At 50.5% G+C, this 17,594-nt stretch overlaps 1 protein-coding gene across 5 annotated transcripts in view; it reads left to right on the plus strand.

The window, feature by feature from the left end:
- Positions 1–17,594, plus strand: part of ASAP1 (ArfGAP with SH3 domain, ankyrin repeat and PH domain 1) — a 353,145-nt gene that overhangs the window by 72,582 nt on the left and 262,969 nt on the right. For 4 of the 5 annotated variants that reach the window (XM_082601310.1, XM_082601307.1, XM_082601309.1 and 1 more), the window contains one exon: positions 7,351–7,477. The exons of the other annotated variant lie outside the window; for it this stretch is intronic. In XM_082601310.1, coding sequence (XP_082457436.1) covers positions 7,351–7,477 — 127 coding nt within the window. The remainder of the gene's footprint in view (positions 1–7,350; positions 7,478–17,594) is intronic. 5 annotated transcript variants of the gene reach the window in all.

A 17,594-nucleotide genomic window follows, 5' to 3' on the forward strand; every position in this document is an offset into this window, starting at 1 on the left:
CTTATATTAGAAAAGATGTAGCTCATAAAAAAGAGCTGGCTCAATCCAAAACACATTTATTGGGTATCCACAGGGAACCTGTACTAGGCAGGTGCCTTCCGTGGGGAAGGAAAAGCCTGCAGGGTTTGGTTTCAGACCGGCTGTGAATTGAGGAGATTGGGCACGTCCCTGAGTTCTCAGCAGACAGGGTGGTCCCTCACGAGGCTCTTGGGGGAGATTTCAGGAGATGGTGCTTGTAAAATGCCAAGCCTGGGGCCCTAGGAATCTCTTGTCCCTCCCTTAGTTCTGCAGGGATGTAGGTGATACAGATAAGGATACAATTTAGTCTCCCTGTGCCCTCAAGGATTGACAGTTGGGGAATCCTGTAGTGCAGGAAACTCAGTAGGAAGATGGAGTTCTGAGCCAAGCCCCACCACTGACAGAGTTATTTGTCTCTGGGCGGGGGGGCGGGGCGGCGGGGGGTGGTTCTCATCTCTCCCTGTGTAGGGAGTCTGAAGTCCCCCCCAGTGATGCCAGTAACCTTCACACAAAGTAAGAGAGGCTACATTGCAAGCATCCCTGTGAAGATTAATCCCAACTGGAGGAAAGGGGCAATAGGAGTGCTCTCCAGACCAGCCAAGCCTGCATTTGAGTTGGGCTTGTAATGAGTTCCCCAGTAGGAAAGGAGATAACATTGGCTCCAACAGAAAATCATCCTAGGGCTGTGGACCCATTGTCCGGAGGCTGATCACATGGCTGTGAAATCGGACCAGTCAGTCTGGCTCCACCACTTCCCAAGGGGACCTCTAAGCTCCAGGTTTCCCCTAGGTATAAAATGGGGATAATACCAGCGCCTGCTTTATGTGGTTGCTGTGCGTATGAAGTGCGGGCAGGCCTGCTGCCCTGCAGAATCGTGCAGGGCATATAGTAAGCACGGCAATTGTTAGTTGATATTATTTTCTTACAGGATAGAGCAGAAATATATTCCTGAGTTTTTTCAGTTGGTATTTACACCAGGATTCTGAGTCTTCTGGGTCCCTAGCACTCTGCCTGACTTTTCTTCCTTATCTCCCTTAGAAGGAACAGTCAGGGAAGAGAGTTAGTTTTTGGTCTCCAAACAAACCATATTCTCCTCTTTACTTACTGAGAACACTCCAGTGGTTTTACTTGGAATATTTAAATAAAGTACATTGGAGACTAGAATAGGCTCTTTTTTTTTTTTTTTTTTGCGGTACGCGGGCCTCTCACTGTTGTGGCCTCTCCCGTTGTGGAGCACAGGCTCCGGACGCGCAGGCTCAGCGGCCATGGCTCACGGGCCCAGCTGCTCCGCGGCATGTGGGATCCTCCCGGACCGGGGCACGAACCCGTGTCCCCTGCATCGGCAGGCGGACTCTCTACCACTGCGCCACCAGGGAAGCCCCTAGGCTCTTCTTTTATTACATGAAATAGTATAAGCGTACTTGGGATGCACTCATATAAGGCACATGAGCGAAGCAGTCTGCAGTGTAGGTCGAATATGGCAACGTGAGCCTGACAGTAAAACACGTGGAATCCAATGCATCCCTCCCTCCTCCTGCCCCCCGCAGCGCTTTGTTAAGATGATAGAAAACAAATTAATAAGGTATCAGGTGAAATAAGGAACTACCAGTACTTTCTCTGGTTGTCTGAGTTGGGAAAGACATCTAACGGAGTAGCACTATGAGAGGTATCATCAAGAGCCTGATTTTTGCAGGCAGTAGCAAAAAGCCCTGGATTTCATCTGCTGGGCTCTGGGACGTTAACTTGCAGTGAGGTCACCTTGTGTCTTGGTTTCCATTATTGTAAGGCTCCCACTTCATGACTGTTATGTGGATGAATTCAGACACTGCCTGTATAACAACCAGGGCAGTGCCTGGCCCAGGACGGGAGCTCAGAAAGTATGGGGTTGGCTAAAATGTTCGATCGTAACATCTTATGGAAGCACCCGAACAAATTTTTTGGCCAACCCAATACTATCCTACACCTCAGTATCCTCGGGTTTCTCTCCGGTAAGTTTAGGATAATCATACTTACCTTATAAAGTTGTCATGAAGTTTAAAGAAGGATATGTGTGTCCAAAATGCTATACTTAGCAAAGCATCAGGTATATTGCAGTTCTCTTTTTTTGGGGGGGGGGGGGAGGAATATCAGAATTTTTATCTCCAGATAAGGCTTTCAATATTCCCATAATACCTGAAAAGTATTGTCCACTTATGATGTCTCAGACCCTGTTAAGCACTTTATGGGCTTTAGCTCATAGACGCCTGAGAGCACTAAGAGATAGTTACTAACATTGCCCCCATTTTGCAGATGTGAAAACCAAGACTCAGAGACATGAATTACTTTAACGAGGTCTAATAGCTGCCATGTGGTAGAGATGTGAGGCCAAGTCTTCCTCATGAGAATCAACCTATAACTCATGCTATTATGAAACAAATGCCCTGTTCTGTCCTCTAGAAGTTGCCTTGGTCAGAATATCCTTCTTTACAGGAACTGTGTTCCATGAAAATGAGGCTATAATTTTATGGCCACCATTCAGTTCTGATCCTGATTAGTATTCATCCTATTTGATTCTAGATACTGTTTATTTACTTCCAAAATCCATCACTCATGGATCTGACCTCACAAGGGATACTTACAAGAATAAGCAGGGTCTCTAAAGACGGTTCCCAAATCTGAGATCCCAGACTTTGGGAATTACTGTGCAATCTCCCCTTGCCCCTCTTCTTTCCTCCTCCAGGTGACTAACTTAGGGAGATATCTGAGTCTTGGAATGAAAAAAGAGGTATTTATAGTCATACTTCACATAAAAAGGGAGTTCAAAGGGAACTAACATTGGCTGATTATTCAAACTGCTTTATCCCTATCTTCTCACTTTATTCCACATAACACAACCTGTAGTGTATTTTATTTTTATTATTACACTAATTTTGCAGATGAGAAAACAAGGCTAATAAGTGATAGAGTAGAGATTCAAACCCAGGTCCCAGTTAACACAAAGCGTATTCTCTTCCCACACCACCCGTTGTCCCTGTCCCATGAAGGCACTGGGAGCCTTGGAGGAATGCTGTAATTCCATCCCATCAGCTTGGGCCGCTGCCTAGCACAGTGGATCAGAGCGCCAGTAGCTCCTCTTGGTTTCTCGTGCCCAGAGAGCACCTCACACCCCCTCCCCACTCTGCCACCCCCCCCCCCGGTGCATTGTCAGCTATCTTGTAAATGCACCTCCTGGGTCCTTAGGCAGATGGATGAGTGGAGCCTGCACTTGGAAACCTAACTCAGACAATCCCTGATGACTGTGGGGTCAGTAGTGCCATTGCTGACCAGGGAAATAAACCATCACTATTCTTACCGCCGCTTTTCAAGGAGAAGAAAAGTATTCTGTAAGGACCATTCTCACCTTGGTCAGCAGTGCTCAGAGTAAACAGGCATGATGAGTCCAAGGGTGTTGAACGGTGTCTGATGGGGATGATGATGATGACAATAACAAAGAGAATGCGTGCTTTAGCCCAGAGCTGGGTGTGCACAAGTATGCGTACACGTGTGTACGAGTATGTGTGTGTATTTCTCCTGGCTCCAGAAGGGATGCTGTGTATTTCTGAGCAGCTCTGCACAAAGGAATCCAGCATTTAAGTTTTGCCTGCATCAGATTCTGTTCGCAAAAGATAGCCAGGAATGGTTTTCGGGGCATGGTTTCAAATTTTAAAAGGATTATGGCCCATGAACCCTAGAAATGGTGGGTGGAGGTGTGAACCTTTGAAATTCTAATTGCAGCCCAGTCTAAGGAGGTATATATTTACCGGGGCACAATATCTCATTGTTCACATACTCCTTTCTTGGCCGGAGGAGGAGCAGATACATAACATAATCTTCAAATGAAACTGAAACAACAGTTGGTGGCAGCGGTTTGGACTCTGGTGAGTTCCGTCAAGAAGGAAAGCCCGGCTGTTGACCATCGCAGTTAGCGTAGCCTATCCTAACCATCTTTATTCCTTGCGTCTGTAGAGCTGAGGGGATACACAGGCTCAGCTCCAGCTGGGAGGGATCTGTGTGGTCATTTTGACACGTGCACCCCTTTATTTTACAAGTGATGGCACCAAGGCCCAAGGTGACAGCGTCAGTTATTAGGAGAGAAAGCTCTGGAATCCAGGCCTCCTGGAATGAGGCAATTATTCACCGACTCTAGGCTTTTCATAATGACTCATATTCATCGAGTGTTTACTCTAAGCCATACATATGGGATGGAAGCAGCTACCAGCCCAGCGGAGGTGACAGGCATTCGATGACAACTTGGAATAGAGGGACGAGTAGAAATAATGCAAAATCAAAGTCTAAATTGATTTCCAGCCTAGAGGAAGGCCTTCCTGGAATGGATGAAAGTCTAAGTGCTGGGTGTCGGGCTCTCAACTGCTGCATGGGGTAGCATGCGGTTACTGAGGCTCATAGAGCTTAATCAGCCCAAGCTAGTAGCGGCCATATTTGCTCCAGTCACAGAACCTTCTAGATGCAGGATGACCCAGTTAGTATATGGAAAAAGAGGTAGGATTTTCTTTTGGTGGCTCATATGCCAGTCTGTCAAAAACAGCACATGAGCAAGTGACCTCCAGGTGCAGGTCTTTTCTTTTTTTTTTAATATTTACTTATTTATTTTTGGCTGCGTCGGGTCTTAGTTGCGACGCGCGGGCTCTTTGCTGTGGTGCGCGGGCTTCTCTTTAGTTGTGGCGCATGGGCTCCAGAGCACCTGGGCTCAGTAATTGCTGAGCGCATGCTTAGTTGCCTACGTGGTCCCTTCCCCGACCAGGGATCGAACCTGTGTCCCCTGCATTGGAAGGCGGATTCTCAACCCCTGGACCAGCAGGGAAGCCCCCGGGTGCAGGTCTTAAATGGCCTGCAATGGCCATTTGGCTGTCTCCCCAGAACCTCAGCCTTGGTGTGTCCCATACCAAACTTTTAAAGTGCGAATGAGGAGAAGGAAGGTGCCTGTTTGCTTCTTTACTTATTTTTTAGAATGCCTCTCAAAACTGATGTCTCAACACCTCACTTTGGCAGGGAAGAGTCTTTATTGGTGTATGCTGCCTTACCAAGGCCTTCGTTTTTTTTTTTTTTTTTTTTTTTTTTTGCGGTAGGCGGGCCTCTCGCTGTTGTGGCCTCTCCCCTAGCGGAGCACAGGCTCCGGACGCGCAGGCTCAGTGGCCATGGCTCACGGGCCTAGCCGCTCTGCGGCATGTGGGATCTTCCCAGACCGGGGCACGAACCCGTGTCCTCTGCATCGGCGGGCGGACTCTCAACCACTGCGCCACCAGGGAAGCCCCAAGGCCTTCCTTTCATTAGCTGAAATGCTTGCCCTCCTAACATAAATGAGCAGTTCCCTGCAGGCACAGTGCAGGTTCAGGACAGCCAGCACAGGTAGACAAAACAGCTGGAACTCTCACAAAGGCTTTCCTGTGCACAAAGCACTTTCTCATCCGTTATCATTTAACAGCCTCATGGGGTTGGTGCCCTCATCTTTCCTCTTCTTGGGAGGCAACTGAAGGCCAAGATCGCAGAGTCAACAGCACGAGGCAGCCCCTCATTCTCTGTTCTGCTCAGGATGTCACCTTGGCAGAGAGGCCTTCTCTGAACACTCCTTATACCATAGCACCTGCATCACTTTGTTACTCTATGTGTGCTCCACTTTATACTACCTAAGTATTGCTTGTCTGTTTCCCTACTAGAAGGTAAGGTCAGGAGAGCAGCTCATTGTCATTGCGGAATCTCCAGGGCATATAGCAGGGCCTTAGTAAATAGTTATTGACGGTGAGCGAGGAGATGCGTTTTCATTCGACAATCCCTCCCAGGCCCAATGCTAAGACCGGTCCACAAGGTCCCTCCCTGCCCTGAGGCACCCCGCTGTGGTTTGCAGAAGGTTGTCAGACAGCAAGACAACCAACCATACAAGATGGCAGGAACTCAATCCCAGGGGAGGCCACGGGGCCAGCCTTCTGCCCAGGGCGGGGAGCATTTGGGAGCTGAGTTTACCAGGCGGCTCCCATTGGCTCCAATTACAGGAGCCAATCCTGAGGCGCTTCCTAAGGGTCTAGCTTTTTTTTTTTTTCCAAAACCAATTTCATCCGCAATCAATGGTGAGAAATTAAATGGATTCTTTGGACTAAGTAGATTGAGCAAAACAGCCATCTGCCAGGGCCGAGGCATGAGCAATCTCTTGGTAATTTTTCCGCTGAAATTTGGCATATGCTTGGCGATGTACACCATTTGCACCTTGGGAAATGCCTTTTACACCCCTGACCCTCGTCTGGCCTTCAGGTTTAAAAAAATATGCAAATGAAAGATTAGAAAATTATAAAAAAGAAAGAACCCTTCATGTGTCTTCACTTAGCATTTTAGCGACTTAAGCAAACTGCACAAAACTAGCCTTCCAAAGGCGGTAAGCGCCCTGAAAGGGAGTGAGGGCCGGGGTCGGCGAGCGGGCAGCTGCAAGCCCGGGCGCCGGGCCGGCTCCTCGCTGCGGCCGCGGGGGCCACCCAGTGCCCCTGTCGCCGGGCCCGCGGCCCTCGCAGCAGGAGGAGGTTCTCCGGGCCTCGCTTCCTGCACCCACACGGGGCTAAAAAAGAACGCGCACAACTTTTTTTGGTCCCCCTTCTTGCGAAACGCTCGCGTAACGAGCTCGCCGGAGTAACCGCTCCGGGGGCGGCCCGGGGACGCGGGCTTCCGCCGCCCCGCGCGGCCCCCGCCCGGAGCGGGCGTCGGAACGCGGCCCGGGCGGCGGCGCGCGCGCGGGCGGGGACGCGACGGGGGCGGGGCTGGGGGCGGCGGGGCGGGGCGGGGCGGGGCGGGGGGCCCGGTGGCGCGTGCGCAGAGCACTTCCTTGTTTGTCCCCGTGACTGTAGCGGGAGCGCAGCCCGCCTCCCGCCAGCCCGCCAGCGGGAGTGTGTGCTCAGTCAGTCGGTGTCCGCGCCGCCGCCTGTCAGAGCGTGTGAGGAGGCAGCGCCTGCCGCCCCGACCTGCCCAGCCCGGGCCCCCGCGCAGCGCCGCGCAGCGCCTCGTCCCCTCCCCCGCCGCCGCCGGCATGAGCAGAGGGAGGCGGGTCCCCGAGAGCCCCCTGCCTCGCGCGCCGCTCAGAGTTTGAAGGGCCCCGCGCCGAGCGCCGCCGCCGCGGCCGCCGCCGCCTGCTTCGGCCGCCAACCCTTTCTCCTGCCGTCGCCGCCGCCGCCGGGATCTCGAGCCGCTCCAGGCCGGGCGGCGGGTGGCGCGCTGCGCGCGGGGCGTTCATGAGCCGCCGGCCGGCCCGCGGCCCCGAGAGCCTGCGCCGTGACTCACCCCCCGCCCCCGCTTGTGTCTCGCCCTCCCCGGCAGGATGCCGGACCAGATCTCCGTCTCCGAGTTTATCGCCGAGACCACCGAGGACTACAACTCGCCCACCACATCCAGCTTCACCACGCGGCTGCACAACTGCAGGAACACCGTGACGCTGCTGGAGGAGGTAGGTCGGGGCCGGTGCCCTCCGCGCACCACCCCCCCCGCCCCGCCCCGCCCCCGGCGCCCGCCCCCCAGCCGGGGACCCCGGCCCGTTCGCTGGGATGCCTCGCTGTCTCCCCTCGCGGCCGCCGCCTCGCAGTTGGATTGTTTCGATTTCCGAGCCGGGGAGGATGGGGATGTTGGGGGCTGGGGAGCCACACCCCCTCCGGGACCCCCTCTGCCCACCGCGCTCCCAGGTGATCGAGGGACTTCGGATGTGCAGCCCCCGCCCCATTTCCCCCCGGAGCTGTAGGTGGGGAGAGAACTGAGCGGGCTCTCGGGCTCGGACAGCCCGAGGCAGAAGAAGAGGGAAGTCCTCTCCCTCTCTTGCGCCCTTCCTGGGTGCCAAGCAGGCTTCTAGGCGCCTTCCACATCCTTGTGACCCTCTCGTAACCCGCGAAGTAGGTGGTGTCAGGCCACCGAGGGCAGAGGGAGGCGAAGCCCTGTGGCCAAGGTCACTAGTAAGGGACTGGGAGATGGTCAGTGAATGCAGCTCTCCAAGGCCCGGCTTGGCCAGGCAGGCTTCGCTGCATAGGCGAGGGCCGGTGGAAAAATCCCAAAGGAATGAGAGGGGGCTCAGGCCGGGGCTGCCTCCACCCCAGGATTCCTCCCTTCTAGTCCTAAAGCCCTGGGTGGAAAGAGATATCTGTGCAGCCTGGTCCTCACCCTCCTCCCCTGGCTGGATGGTTTGGTAGGGTTTGAGGCTGCTGCGCCAGCAGGATCTGCCCACAGGGAACTCCTGAGCTGTGAATGCAGACCCGAGGCTGATGCTGCCTGGAAAAGCTGGCTAGACGGGAAGAAGGGAGGCCTGAGACGGCAGAAAGAACAGCTCCTCTTATCTGGGTCCTCCGGGGAAAGGTTGTGGGTGCCCAGGGCGGAGCCAAGGGTGTAGCAGTTTCCTTTAAAATTTTAAGTGAATTAGTGATCGAGCAGAGTGGGTAGGTAAGGAGGAACCCACAAGCCCAGGAGCTGCAGAAGCCTCCGAACCTCCATAAAAATAGACATTTGCCCTGGAACTCTGCACCATCTGTAAGTGCTGTAAAGCACCACTACCCTCCAAAGAAGCCAAACCTATTTCAACTGAAAAAAGACAGCATTGGGGGAAGTTAGGAAGGCAGATCGTTTTCCCTGCGTAGATTATTATTGTGTGGTTTGGGAAGCTCTTTCTGATTTAAGCTCACCATGGCTCCCCCTCTGTAACATTAAGAAGCTTGGGCTTCTGTGGGCAAACTGCTCTTGATGCAGGCTTTGATACTCGCTCTGGGTCAGGTTACAAGCAGAACTGGTGTTCAGAAGCCCAGGGGCCCTAAATTTTAGGAGGGGAGACGTTCCTGCTAGCGCTGGGTCCTGTTTTGCTGGCCTGATGCTGCATATTAGTCTGAATGTTTTATGCCAGTTGAGGTTGCTTCTGGAGTCTCTCTGAAGTTAATGTTGGGTTATTGAACTGAATTTTGAAATTCAGCTGGAGAAATACCATCTAACTAGATTTGTTGGAAAGCCAGAGGTAAATGGCTCTCTTCTTTGTTTTGGTTTTGTTTTTGTCAATTGCCTGTCTGTTGCACCAGCCTGATGTTTGGTGTCTGGGATTAAACGGACTTGCCAGGCATTCAACCCTATGACAAGTCTGTCCTTCACTTGATTGTGATAAATTGAAACATGCTGATATGGGAGCATTTTTCATCCTTCTTCTGTACTAGTTGTATATGCTTCTAAAGGCTGTGACATCGGTTAGACTGAGCGGTTATTTTCCTTCTAGAGAAGTTCTTCAGTGCCTGCTAATAGAGCTGTCAATTATTTTAACTTTCCCTTTCTGCACATTCAGATAGTGTCACTGTATGCTGTTTGTGTGGGGTGTGATAAGGGTAGGGTAAGTATATAGTTGGTGATGCTGTTTGTAGGGGTATGTGCCCACATTTTGCGGCCACACCAGAGGATAGGGTTAATGTTTTAAAATTACATGCAGCTGCTCTTGATCTTCGTTTGAGGTTACTAAATTTAACAGCAAATACAGCAGATACATTATTTTGGCGAGGAATATTGTTTTGCAAGGTTAGATAGAAAAACAGACCTGGGGATGATAGAAACGTGGTCACCTCTGAACTTGAGAAGGACTTGGAACCAGGCTGGAAGTTCACAAGTGTCATGTTAGAGTACGTTGATATGTTCTCAGAAATATCACAATGAATGTTTCATAGAGAGTGGCACAGTACTCTTGTAACTGTTTTTCTGAACTCAAGTGCAGTCCTGGTCAAGAAGTCATTGTCTCCAGTCTGCATCTTTTAACTATTGAACTGTATTCCATGACGTTGGACTCGTGAGTGATTGCCTTTAGCATAAATGTGAAATATGCCGTTTAGTTTCTTAATTGATAGATAATCACCACAGTTGAATTTTTAATCCCCCCAACCCGAGCTTACATATGTGGAAGAGGTACATTAGTATAAATGTCTTGAGTGGATCAGAATTCAGTTCTTAAAAATTATGGGGCTTAGGACTTCCCTGGTGGCGCAGTGGTTAAGAATCCACCTGCCAGTGCAGGGGCACAGGTTCGAGCCCTGGTCCGGGAAGATCCCGCATGCCGTGGAGCAACTAAGCCCGTGCGCCACAACTACTGAGCCTGAGCTCTAGAGTCCACGAGCCACAACTACTGAAGCCTGCGCACCTAGAGCCCGTTGCTTCGCAAGAAAAGCCACTGCAATGAGAAGCCCGCGCACCACAACAAAGAGTAGACCCCGCTCACTGCAACCAGAGAAAAGCCCGCACGCAGCAATGAAGACCCAACACAGCCAAAAAATTAATTAATTAATCAAAAACAATTATGGGGCTTAAGGTTGTTATCCTCAAAATATAAGGAAAAGTTTTGGGCCAGACCACGAAATCTTGGCCGAGGCTTCATGAGTGAGATATACGGAAACTTTAAGAGTGCTGTTTGTGTTATCTTGTGGTTTTTCTTAGGAATAGAACTTTTGGGTACTTTTTTGGTGATGTGGAAACTCAGGAATAGGAATTAATTTGGGCAGCTTAGAATTTTTTTAAAAATCTTTTTCTAGTTCTACTAATTGTCTTCCTATTTATTTATGAACTTTTTTGCTCTTTGGATTCCTAAGTCTCACCTAAAAGATTGTATTAGATCTCCTAGCTTGGAACCCCAAATTAGCCCACACTCCCCCTTCTGCTGTGTCCTGTCAGCAAAGATGTTCTGTGCTTTGCAGGCGCTTTTATTTTCATCTCTCTGTGATGTGCACTCGAGGAGCTGGGTCAGAAATATGTGGTAAAAAAGGAAAAGAGTTTACTTCTGGGCTTCACCTTTGGGGGCAGAGGGTCCCACATGACTCTGGAAGTCATGGCATGGCTGGCACACAATGAGTGGCTGCTTTTGAGAGGCAAGAGCGGATGGGCTGCCAAGGTTTCATGCTGGTGTGTGAGTGTTTGCCAAGCAAAAAGCCAGTGTTTTGCTTATTCAGCAACCAGAGCACACTGATGTGTACCATTTGACTTGTGACCGTTTGGAAATTATGAGTAAATGACTAGGAGAAGGCAGAGCTTTCCCGAGAAGGTAGCAAGCAGGCACATTCCAGGACCACTGTCCGGGGAGAGAGTAGGATAGACTCTCCATTTAAAGGCTTAGATCGGTCCATACTGAGTGCTTGGTGACGGGGAGAATCCAATATGGTACACGAAGGTCGGCTTGGTTATTTAGTATTGGCCCAGCACTTTTATCTTTGGTGACGGTGGAGGAGGCATGTTCTGCCCATTTATTGAGCAGCTGCTCTGTACCAGGCGCATTGAAGACACACGGCACGCGTGATCACACTTAACTCTCATACAGGCTTTATGAAGGAGGGACAGTTGTTACCTCCATTTTACAGAGAAGAAAACTGAGATGAAGTGATGAAGTGATTTGTCTCCAAGGTCAAATGGCTAGTAAGTAAATGAGTTAGGAAATCCTAAACAGTTAAGACATAAAGTAGACGTTCTAAATGTCTACAAAGACATATTCCAGGGGTTTTGTAGAGAACGTAGGAGGCTTCACTTTTTTTTTTTTTAATAAATTTATTTATTTTAGGCTGTGTTGGGTCTTCGTTGCTGCGCACGGGCTTTCCCTAGTTGTGGCTCACGGGCTCTAGAGCGCAGGCTCAGTAGTTGTGGCGCACAGGCTTAGCTGCTCCGTGGCATGTGGGGTCCTCCCGGACCGGGGCACAAACCCGTGTCCCCTGCATCGGCAGGCGGACTCTCAACCACTGCGCCACCAGGGAAGCCCCAGTCCTTTCTGAAGTCATAGAAATGTTTGGCTAAATGAAGAAATGAATGAAAGTGTGGAATGGAGGTTCCATATCAAGGCCTGTTCCAAAATAACAGTAGTTACCAGCTGTTAGTGCTCTTACTGTGTGCCAGCCCCATGCACTATTATTTCACGCTGACGTTTACCCTACTATTATCATTGACCTCATCTTATGATAGTTAAGTCTTTTGCCCAGCATCACACTAACGGTAAGTAGTGGATTTGGGAATTAATCCCATACCTATAGTGTTTCCATGCATGCCAGTCAGACTTCATCTGTATGTGTTTCCTCCCACCCCATGTAAGTTTTCATTTTTATCCATGTTCTTTGGGGCATCTTCTTCCATGCTGATGACTAGAGGTCATCAATCTTTGATAAATGCTTTTAAGTCCTCAAGTGTTGTTCTAGGGAATCTCACGTGTAGGACCTGTATGGCCAGAGCTTGGAGTCTGACCTTGTTCATCAGCTCCCAGTGTTTTAGAATACAGTTGCATTACTTCTCTTAAATTTTAAAAGCTGGTAAACTTAATAGGAAGTGCTCCTTTATATAGTGGCTGCTAAACTTGGTTGTAGTCTTAAAAAAAACAAGTCTCAGGAAGGGTTTAGATAAAATCAGAGTTGGTCCTTTGCATTGCTTAAGGTTAAGAATATGTGCTTACTTTGTCCCTGAGCTCTTGAAGATAAAACAACAAAAGGTGAACAGGTCTTCCCCGATGCCACTGTCCCATGCAAAATTCTGGGCTCTGTGGCTCAGCCCTCAGTCCCGAGGTATTTAGGGTGAGTTTCCTCTGGACATAACCAGAAAAGGCCAGTGAGTGAAGGATACATTTGCCTATAGAAGCAAGGAGAGAAGGACACTTCCTTTATGTACCAGAACTCATCCTCTTTCTAAAACGAGGCTCAAACCTGTTAGCCGGCTAGTCCAAGCTAATGCTGTTTGCCTTTTATGTACATCTTTAGGGTTTAAAGAACATTGTCTACTTCTACCATCTAATAAAATCCCTGTCTGATAGCATTCTTATCATTCTTTTACATATGAATAAACCAAGGCTCAGAGAGGTAAAATGTGTTCCCCAAGGTCACACAGTAGTGAATGCTCTGAATGCAGGATCTCTGGATCTGAAAGCCTTTCTGTTTCATCTCTAGTTCACTATTTTGTGCTTCCTGTCTGCTAGTTTTTTGTTTGTATGTTTGTTTGTTTGTCTTTTGTCTTGCAGATGTCTACTGATTATTTTTCTTATCTCCACTTGATTTCTAGTGCCAGAGACAGAGAGAGAGAGAGACAAAGATAGTTTGGGGTAGAGAAGAAAAAGGGAAAGTTGTTTTTCTCTCTTCTTAAGAGACCTCTTGTTGGACCTCTCTTGAAATCTCTGTCTTTTGTAGTCAGAGACAGCGCTGCCAGCGGTCCTCCCTGGGTTCGGCAGAAGTGGAAAAGGCCCTGTGGCTTCCAGCTCCACCCTGGCATACTTGGTCTGGGACTGTTGACTAACCTGTCTTTGCCTGTGAGCTGCCTGCAGCCCTGGCTGAAGAACCATGACTCTGGGTTGGAGTGCTGCAGGGCTCTCCAGCTGGCTGCCTTCGGGCTTCCTGCCCATCACAGCCCTGCCTTTGGGCTGGGTGCTGGGAACTCTGGACATCAGAGCTGAAGGGGCCTCGGAGAAAATCCAGTCTGGTGCTTGCCAGCCTAGGAGCCTGGTCTCTGAGGGGCCCATGGAAGTTGCCATGTGGGTCCAACAGCCACTGGCAGTAGCCCAGGAAAATTAATAGACGCCTCTCATAGTGTGGTTCAGCATATTTCTCATGCCAGTTGTCTTGGATTTTGGCTGAAATACATCCGCTTGGTGGTGGAGCACTGATTATCTCCTGCTGGTCAGATACTTGGATTGCCAGTTATAGATTCCTAAAATTGGGAAGCAGAATGTTCTCTCGTTCTTGTTTTTGGTTTGCTAGAAGAAGCTTCGAGTTTTGTATTCCGGTGGGAGAAAGCTCATGAAGGAGAAGGACACACACGGATCTAGTTTAGTAATGTTGCTTTCAGAGGTGGAAACGGAGACCTAAAGCTGGGAAGGAAATCAGGCAGGGATTTGAATTCCAGTCTCCTGACTCCTAGCCCAGGCTCTTTGCGCTCCGCTCTCCCAAAGGGCTATGGAGGCTGGTTGTACACGGGGTGGGGCGGATCGGGGGGACCCTGTGGCTCTTGCGATGATGCCTTTTCCAGTGTCCTTCCCTAGAACTTGCTTCCAGGTAGAAGGAGTGGAGAATGAACCCGAACTTGGGAACCTGATCTTGCCAGCCGCTCTGCTGGTAAGTCCTGCCCTCACATGACCTGCTGTGCGAAGCCGCAGCAGCCGTCCCTGATGTGGGGCTGGGAGGCTTTCATTAGAAGCGTTTGTGGTGTTGGATGTTCAGACGTTACTCAGACCTTTGTCTTTACGTCTGGGAGTCAAGGGAGCCTCAGAGAGGTGGTTTCCATTTATGTAACCTAGTCATTTGGGGACTAGAGGCAGACCTTGGCCTCAGCCATTCCCACATGTATTATTTAAACGCGAGTAAGTGATGGGCTGGATGGGGATCGCTTTGCAGCTGAGCCTCGGTTTCCTCATTCGATGAATAAATGGCATTGTTTTGAGTATCAAAGGAGATAATGCAAGTGCCGCACTCATCAGGTGACTGCATTACCGGTAAAATGTGGCCCTATGAATGCCAAGGTCTGACCTGTCTCATTAGTCAGGCTTCCTCCCGTGGGGCGGGGAGGAAGGAGGTGAAAGGCCTTCCTTGATGGGGAGCCAGGCAGAGCTCTCTCCACGGTGGACCAGCGGCGACATGTGGGTCGAGGAGGACGAAGTTCCCTTGCCGAGGTTGATTGCAGCCCTGTTATCGTCTAGTGTGTGTCAGGCAAGTCACTGAACCTTCGTGTGTCTTAGTGACCTCATGGAGATAGTACCTGCCTTGTAGTGAGTCGGTGTACGTGAAGTGCACGGAGCCGTGCCCGGCATGGTTGGCGCTCTCTAAACGATTGTTCTTAACGTCACTGTTTTTGCTGTTTATTATTAATGGGGTTGGACCCTTGATCGTGTGACCGAGAGGACGAGCCTCGGTAGAGTCATTTTGGACGGATGCGTGATGAGGTCAGTGACAGAGCCATCTGTGTGCCTGGGAGGAGCCGGAGGGTGGAGGCGCAGATGGGACTAGAGGGGGGACTAGGGTAGCACTCAACACGTTGACCACTGCGGGGGTCACGGTCAAAGCCAACTTGATCTGAAATAGACTGTCAACTCCGTTTTACTCTATACTCAGCCCTTGGCAGTACTGCTGTGAAGGAAGGGAACCAGTGGCCAGTGCTGCCCCCTCGGACCCAGGCCGGTCTGATGGGCTCTGCCGGTGCGGCCTTGCTGTCCGTGCTTCCTGGTGTCACTGCTGATTCTTTGTTTCCTTCCCCCTGACCTCCTTGTGCCATATCCCCTCCATGGGTGCGTCAAAGCTGGGGCAGTGCTGCCCCTTTTGATTTTTGCTGGGGCTCTGGAGTAATGAGCCGCGTTCTCTGTTACATAATAAATGCAGGTATTTGGTTTGGGTCCTTTGTGGGGAGATGCTGGGGGAAGCATTTATGTGTTGGCCCTGACTGGGACAGGGCGTGGCAGCTTGGTTGTTTGCTTTGCTGATTACAGCTTGAAGCACGGAGACCACAAGGAATTCTATTTTGGTTTGGAGGCAGGCGCCTTCAAAGAAAAGCATTTACTCTTGAATTTGCATTTCTGTGAGCCTCATAACTTCTTTTATTATTATTATTATTATTTTAAATTTTTGGCTGCGTTGGGTCTTCATTGCTGTGCGCAGGCTTTCTCTAGTTGCGCGAGCGGGGACTACTCTTCCGGTTGCGGTGCGCGGGCTTCTCATTGCGATGGCTTCTCTAGTTGCGGAGCACAGGGTCTAGGCGCGTGGGCTTCAGTAGTTGTGGCACATGGGCTCAGTAGTTGTGGCGCACGCGCTTAGTTGCTCCACGGCACGTGGGATCTTCCCAGGCCAGGGCTTGAACCTGCGTCCCCTGCATTGGCAGGTGGATTCTTAACCACTGTGCCACCAGGGAAGCCCCATAACTTCTTTTCAGTGTCAGTAAGCTGAATTTTCGTTATTTGTGGGGCAGGAGTTAGGTCAGACCTGGAGGCCCTTGACCCCGCTTGGTCTTAACAGAATCTGGGAGTTCACAGTGGGTTCTTCCCGCCCAGAGGCCTTTCTGAGCAGCCCTGTGTCATGGTGCTGTTTGTGGTCACTTATGTAAGAACTGAATTTTAACACCAAGGCTATGGTATAATTTTCCCAAAAGAACTGGAATATGTGTGCCTTTGATAAGACAGCACCCAATTTAGCCACCCAGAAGCTAGGAAAACAAACTCAGAGCCTCTCGCCCCAGGGAGGTAAAGCCCCAAAGATGATTGCAGTGCACGTAGCAACTATTACAGAAAGCAGAGTCCGTCCAGACCATCCCTTTCCCTGCCAGATGTGATTTGGATGGAGAAAAAGGTAAGTGCTTCCAAGCTCTTTCTGTTCTTAATAGAGCCTGGATACCTTGTATTTCTGTAGCGTTGTGCTCAGGGGCTAGGGCAAGGACGGCCGTGTCCCCAGTGCCCTGTGTTATTATGAGATACACTCGACGGAGCTGGAAAAGGCCTTAGAGACCGTCTCCTGCTTTCTGTGGACGAGGAAGCTGAGACCCAGAAAGCCCAGGTGTGTTAGGCTCTTTTGTTGGAAGTAACAGACTCTGTCTCCCGCCAAGAAAACAAAATACAGCTAGTTCAGGCAAAATGAGGGTTTATTATAAGGGCTCACGGGGAGTATTTTATGGAACGCAAGGAGCAAGCATGGTAGGAAGTGAGGATATTCTCTTGAGCAGCTGGTGGAGATTGGCAGCCCTGGCTCTAGTGCCCCCCACCAGCTTAGTCTCTGTGCCTGGCTGGGACACTCGGGACGGGGGGTCAGGTCAGCCAGCTGGGGTCAGGAGACCACCGCTAGTGCAGGCAGCTTTGGTGGGTTGGTGGGGCTATCGGATGGGAGGTAGTCCCTCTTCAGCAGGAACTAGGTGTGATGGTGGTCCTCAGAGACAGCTAAGGGAGTAGGGAAGCACCCCCTCTACCCCGGATCACACGGGACGATGGGACGAGGATCTGGTCTTCTGGTCCCACCGTCAGCATCCTTCACTGGAGTGAGAGCCACACAGAGACGACAGTGCCTCCCTCGCAGGGTTGTCAGCGGCCCTGGGGGTGTTAGTTTCTCTGCCCCTCCCTCTGCAAGTCTCGCCTCCTCCCGGTGACCCCTCTGCTCTGTATTCATTTGGGACATTTTGAAGGGCTGCGGTCAGGGCACCGCGCCGCCTAACTGTAGCTTTCCTGATGTGGTCAAGAAAGACCAACATTCCACACAGGGTGTGGGTGGAGGAGAAACACCCCCCTGCCGTTTAAACCCATGGTGATGACATGGTGCTCAGAAGTAATCTCCCGTAGATACCCAGGGCGGGTGGAAGATACGGCCGGGCAGCTGGGCTCTGCTGGGGAGATGTGCTGCTTTGATTGGCTGTCCCCCAGTGTCCAATAACAGAAGCTGCTTAAACGTCTGCCGAGGGCCCGCAGCTTTCCTTCCATTTAAGTGACTTCACTGACCAGTTACATACAAGATAAAATTTGAGCGTCTTTGCTGTTTTCAAATGTGGGGAGTCTTCTTTTATGTTTCATTAATCTTCTTTTAAAATGTAGCCCATTTCCTTTTCCTTGTAATGTTTATTCATATTAATAGCACTTACATAAA

This window comes from Mesoplodon mirus, assembly GCF_964341445.2.
Source record: "Mesoplodon mirus genome assembly, chromosome: 16".
NCBI lineage: Eukaryota > Metazoa > Chordata > Mammalia > Artiodactyla > Ziphiidae > Mesoplodon > Mesoplodon mirus.